This window comes from Populus trichocarpa, chromosome 19, assembly GCF_000002775.5.
Source record: "Populus trichocarpa isolate Nisqually-1 chromosome 19, P.trichocarpa_v4.1, whole genome shotgun sequence".
NCBI classification, from domain to species: Eukaryota; Viridiplantae; Streptophyta; class Magnoliopsida; order Malpighiales; family Salicaceae; genus Populus; species Populus trichocarpa.
Genome location: NC_037303.2, coordinates 13,803,230 through 13,809,290, shown reverse-complemented (window position 1 = coordinate 13,809,290; position 6,061 = coordinate 13,803,230). Strand labels below are relative to the sequence as shown.

The window sequence follows — 6,061 nt, the reverse complement described above, 5'->3', positions numbered from 1 at the left end:
AGAGAAGATAGATATATGCAAGTTTTAAGACGTTTTAATCTTCTAATAATCTATTGAGGTATGTGTAATTTTTAAATTATGATTAAATTTTAAACAAATAATCTATATTAACAAAAACTAAAAGAGAAAATAAATGTATTGTTCACTTTTTTATAAAACATTATTTACTAAAACAGTACTTTGATTTTTCTTTTCAGTTTTTTTTACTATTTTTTTAATTTTTAATTTTATCTTTTAATATTAAAATTATTAATGATTGAGTTTTATATTTTTTTTTAATTTTTTTCTATAAGGTTATCATGATCTTATAATTCAGATCGCAGGTTTGACAGGTTAACTAGAGTTGAATTAGTTTTTTTTTAATCTTTTTTAATTGATTTTTTTCAATTTCATCATATAACGTTGGATTGATTGAGAATTAGCCTTCATAATTTGTTTCAACTTTCTTTCTATGAGGTTATCCAAGTTTTATAACTCGATTCGAGGTTTTGGTAGGTTAATCCGGGTTGATTCGAGCCATTTTTTTAATTATTTTTTAATTGATTTTATTTTTAATTTTATCATTTAACATTGAGTTATTAAAAATTAGGTTTCATAAATTATTTTAATTTATTTTTTATAAAATTATAACTATCTTATGATGTAAGTTATAAATTTAATAAATTAACCTTAGTTGTTTTATCATGTTGTTATTTCAAATGTATTTTTGAATATATTTTAATCAAATTATATTTTATAAATTATTCAAAATATTTTTAAACTTATTAAATAGATCACGTTAACCCCACATCATTTATATATAAAAACAATACTAGAAAACACGTTAACTATCTATTTAAATTAAAAAAATAATCCCGCAACATACATTGATCTTAGTTTATAGACAAAGGATTTCTTAATTGTTAATTGTCTTCGCCCAAGATTCTGTTTGAACCACACTCTCACAAGTCACAAGCATGTGTTCCTCGAGACCTTATCGATCAGTGAGCAACACACAGAGTAATGTCACTTGAAAACAATACAAAATTATCTCTAACAACTGTACGGACATTGAAGTTCGAGTAGCTACTATATTTTACTCTGCCGACCCTCCACACCTTTTAGTGGCTCCTAATTGGCCAGTCACGGTTGAAAGTTCGAAGAAACAAATGCGTGCATGAATCTCCAAAGATTTTAGCCAGGTGGTACTGGTAGGTGTCTAATTTCTTGTCAAAAGCGTTTAAACTTGAATTTCTCTAAGTTAGATGAAGAAAGAAAGACTTTTTTTTTTTTTTTTTTTCTTTCTGTCAAGTAGTTTCGATTTTCTTGTCCTTTGATAGGAGAGATGCCCCCACGATGAAGTAGATCAATTGATTTATTCAATATGATTTTGCAATAATGATATGAAAAAGAAAAACTAAAATATTATCTTCATATCAAGGAAGATTAAAAATTAAAAAAATTTAACTATCTAGGTGGTGGTCCAGTGGTAAAAGCTTGGGACCAAGAGGTTTGCTCTCTCTGTAGTCTCAGGTTCGAGCCCTGTGGTTGCTCATATGATGGCCACTGGAGGCTTACATGGTCGTTAACTTCAGGGCCCGTGAGATTAGTCGAGGTGCACGCAAACTGGCCCGGATACCCACATTAAACTAAAAATAAATTCACCATATTTTATGAGCAAAATCATACTTGGATTTATACTAAAATATAAATCATGAAAAATTTATTACTACACGATCTTTATATCATGGAAAAGAGAAAAGAGAAATATAAAAGAAAAAAATTTAAAAAATATAATTTTTTTAATAAGAAAGATTCTCTCTTTTTTTTAATGTTTGTTTGGTATTCTAATGTGAGATGTTTTTTGAGAACTGTTTTTTATTTGTAAATATATTAAAATATGTTTTTTTAATTTTTGATATTAATATATTAAAATTACTAAGATTTAATAAAAAAATTTCAATTTAATATTTTTTAAAAATATATATTTTTAAAATATATTATCAATTCTAACACAGCACCGTAGGATAGTAGTTTAACTTTGATTTAAGTTGAAGGAAACCAAATTAACATTTTTGCAATAAAAATATAGAATTTGTGTGGAAGGTTAGAGAGAGAAAGAGAGTAAAATAGGCAAATTAGTGTAGAAGCAACGATATTTGAAAGGCAACAAAACGTGTGGGTCCCAAATTAAGCTAACCAACCACGAGCCTTCTACAAATTCTCTTCTATCTCTAACACCCGAAAAGTTACATATAAACCCACACCCCCTGCTTTCCCCCTTCTCACAACTACAAAAAAAAACACTCCCCTGTTTATCCCCTGCTTTCTCTCTGTTTTGAACTTCTCTCAATTTTACTCCTCCGATACCAAAAGCCGAAACTCACACCACCGCCAACAGGAAAAACCCAACAGCGACAACATCCCATTGGATCTCTCTACCTCTCTTTTCCCCGCGCTCGCTCTCTTATCAGTATTCATTTTCATGAGACTTAGAGATGGAGTGCTCAAGATTTGATATGTTTGGCATCGGATTCTGTTTTTACTTCAATCAGATTAGCCATTAAATTCCATACAAGATTCTCGAATCTTTTTGACTAAATCTGGATCTTGGTATTGTTACTTTTCATTTTTCTGCTTTTGTAGATTTGGTTTTCTTGTTTCTGATACGTTTGATTCCACTCTTCTTTTTTACCCCATTTGCTTCTGCGTGGTGTCTTATCCTGAAAATTCTATTCCTTCCCTTAGCATATAATAGAATCTTTCAAGAGAGAGCGAGCGAGCGGGTAGCTACCAATGGATTCAGCTAAGAATAACACTGGAAAATCCAAGAAGGGTGTTGTTGATGAAACTCAAAGGCTGGCAATGGACCAAGATTGGCAGCTTGATAGAGGCAGAAAAGAAGCTGATATTAGCTTTGAGAGGCGGCACTGGAAGCCGGTTTTTGGTGAAGCTTCCTTGTCAGACAGGCCTTCCAAAAAAATCCGTAGCCCTGAACGTCAAGAACAAACTCAATCCTCTGCATATTTAGCTCATCAATTGCCACCTTCTTTCTCTGTTTCTTCTAGCTCTGCCTCTACTCTGTCTTTATATCCGCCTTCTTTGTCGTCTTCGCCTGTGTCATCTTCAAGTTCAAGACTTCAGTTTCCTTTTGCCTTTGAAGGGTCTAATCAACCTGTTCAATTCCACCAACAAGTTGGAACAAACCCTTCATCAACTATCTTTCGTCCACCATCTCAAGTTGCACAGAATCAGCAGCAAATGATTTCTTTTGGTCAAAACCAGCAATATGGCATTGCATATCCTCCGTTTTTTGCTGGGGAATCTGCATTGGCTAACCAGCAGCAGCAGCAACAGCAGCTGTTTCAGTACTGGAATGACGCATTGAACTTAAGTCCGAGAGGAAGGATGATGATGATGAACAGGCTGGGGCCAAATGGGAGGCCATTGTTTAGGCCACCGATTCAGCCTATAAATACAACAAAGCTTTATAGGGGAGTGAGGCAAAGGCATTGGGGAAAATGGGTTGCCGAGATTCGTCTCCCTCGAAATAGGACTCGCCTTTGGCTAGGCACATTTGACAATGCAGAAGATGCTGCCTTAGCTTATGATCGCGAGGCCTTCAAGTTGAGAGGAGAGAATGCTAAGCTGAATTTCCCTGAACTTTTCCTCAACAAAGAAAAAGAAACTTCCACAGCTCCAAGTTCATCAGTTTCTTCTCCACCGACCCCCAATCAAAGTTCAATGCCAAAACAAGCCCAGGAAGGCATTAACTTGCAGGTGGAAACCATGCCGCCGCCGCCGCCACCAGAACAGCCCCAAGGAGACCATCCTGATGATGATTCCGGGTTGGGTTCAAGTGGGGCTACGGTGAGTGATGAGGTTCAGGCAGTGGGATCCAGTGCAGGGGAAGGCACTTCGGGGTCTCAGGAACTGATGTGGGGAGACATGGCAGAAGCTTGGTATAATGCTATTCAAGCAGGTTGGGGTCCAGGGAGTCCTGTGTGGGACGATTTGGACACCACTAACAATTTTTTATTACAATCACACCTTCCTTTTGTTACTCCAAATCAACAGCAGTTTACTGATTCTTCTGATCTCCAGAGACAACAAGACAACATGGGCTCAGCTTCTTCTTCTTCTTCCTCTTCCTTCCCCACGAAGCCATTCTTTTGGAAGGATCAAGATTGATTGACATAGTTACCCACAAGTCTAGTTTTCTTCTGGTATAGCGTAGCAGCCGATATCTCTTACTTTTTCTCTCTCAATTTTAGTCTTTTGTAGGAGGTTTTTGGACCAGCCCTTGGATTTTTTTCACAGGTTGCAGATTTTTTAGCAAACCAATTTGTGACCTGATGTGCATAGGAAAATTCGATCTCTAGGCCCACTTTATTTTCCTCACTGGTTGCAGATTTTTCACAAACAACCTGTGATTCCCTCGGAGCTGAGCTTCCTTATCAGGATTCCAGAAGCTTCAAACCCCTTCATTTTTTTTTCTTTTCCTTCTTTCCAAACCTCCTTCACATATTTTCTTGATCCTTTCAATCCTTTTCCATTGCATCTATTGCACAAAGGCTGCATATTTCAGGCCTTTATGCAATGAGAATTTAGCTTTATAGCTCTTGCATTCTCTTTCCAGATGATATTATCTATCAAGTCTCTAGGTAGTCTCATTCTGTATTCCCAGTCGTGTTTTTTTTTCCTTAGATGTTCATGTCATGTTGGAGACAGTCAACTCCTAAGATCAGGACCAGCATAGAAGGAGACAGTTTGGTGATCTCCCTCTTCATTGGTCTATCCATCTCAAGCTTAGTTTTTCTGCTTGGAGAATGGAATCAGACATTTGTAATTTTATAGATTTTGGAGTATTTTATGATCTTAATTAACATTGTAATGATATGTCTCCTCTTTTATGAACAGTAGTTGTAATGATACATAGTATGCAATTTGCAGTACCACATCTTTCTTTTTCATCATTATGTGCTGTTTTCATTCCATTTTAACCCTTCTTTTATATTTCTGCTTGCTTTCAGTCATTTTTTTTTCGCTATTTGATGGAAACCCTATTTCACGGTACATAAATTCTGGTGTGGAATGATTGTAGTTACAATCAATTTCTATGGAAGATCTGAGGTTTGTGAATCTGCCTCAGGTATGAAATCAACAAAGAGTTCCGAATACAGGAAATTAACACATAAACATACTAATTTGCATGGATCCAATATTATTTTCATACACTATTTGGTAATGGTCCAATGAAACAAGTGTTGAAGAACTTCATCTAACATTTTAATTTTTTAGATTGATATGATTATTTGATATTATAAATAGTTATGAGATCAATCTCACTACATTTATTCTAATTAATAAAAATTAAGTATAAGATAATATAAGTTTGTGTAAGTGTTAAGATTATATAGCTTTTACTCGAGGAATGTGCTAGAGAATAATGTAAAATTATTCTTAATACCTTACCTAATAATTTAAACTTTTAAATTAATAAAATTTTTAACAAGAAGAAGAAGATGGAGCAAACAAATGATCCACATGATTAAAGTCATTTTCAATATGCATGCTGGAATGTGTATGGCATTATTACTTGTTGAAGTTTAAAACTTAATGTGATGATTTTTAAGATTTTGTTTGATTAATGTACCTGTAAAAAAAGAAATAAAAAAAAAATAGAGACATGTTTAGTTAAAAAATGAAGACAAATATATAAAAATAAAAAAGATGATTATAAAAAATTTTATAATTAATTTTTATCCTTCTAAAATAAAAAATATATTGATTCACTATTTATGTATTTTCTATCATATGATTATAACCAAAAGCTATCAACCATCTTCAAATATCGAGCTTTGCTAACAACTAAAATCTTGGTAGAGCTTACTCTCGAATATTGATTCGAACGGTAAATAAATACATTCCAATATTATTATCTTAGATCTGTAATGGGATTTAGAATATATATATCTACCTGAAACCTATTATATATTGAAAGACTTGATCAATCTTGATAAATGAAAACTCAAAGTGACGATATCTCGAGCCCAAAAAAGGAAGAATAAAGTACTAAAAA

General features: G+C 33.6%; 1 protein-coding gene across 2 annotated transcripts; it reads left to right on the top strand.

Annotated features, from left to right (window-relative positions):
• The first annotated feature begins 2,253 nt into the window (after positions 1-2,253).
• On the top strand, positions 2,254-4,955 carry LOC18108574 (ethylene-responsive transcription factor ERF054). Of its 2 annotated transcripts, none has more exons than XM_052449647.1 (2): positions 2,254-2,592; positions 2,738-4,955. In XM_052449647.1, the coding sequence occupies exon 2, from the start codon at positions 2,776-2,778 to the stop codon at positions 4,168-4,170; it is 1,395 nt and encodes a 464-aa protein (XP_052305607.1). In that variant the 5' UTR covers positions 2,254-2,592; positions 2,738-2,775; the 3' UTR covers positions 4,171-4,955. The 2 variants fall into 2 exon arrangements, with proteins under 2 accessions (XP_052305607.1, XP_006371578.3); XM_006371516.3 differs by having other exon boundaries at positions 2,255-2,592; positions 2,728-4,955.
• Positions 4,956-6,061: the final 1,106 nt, after the last annotated feature.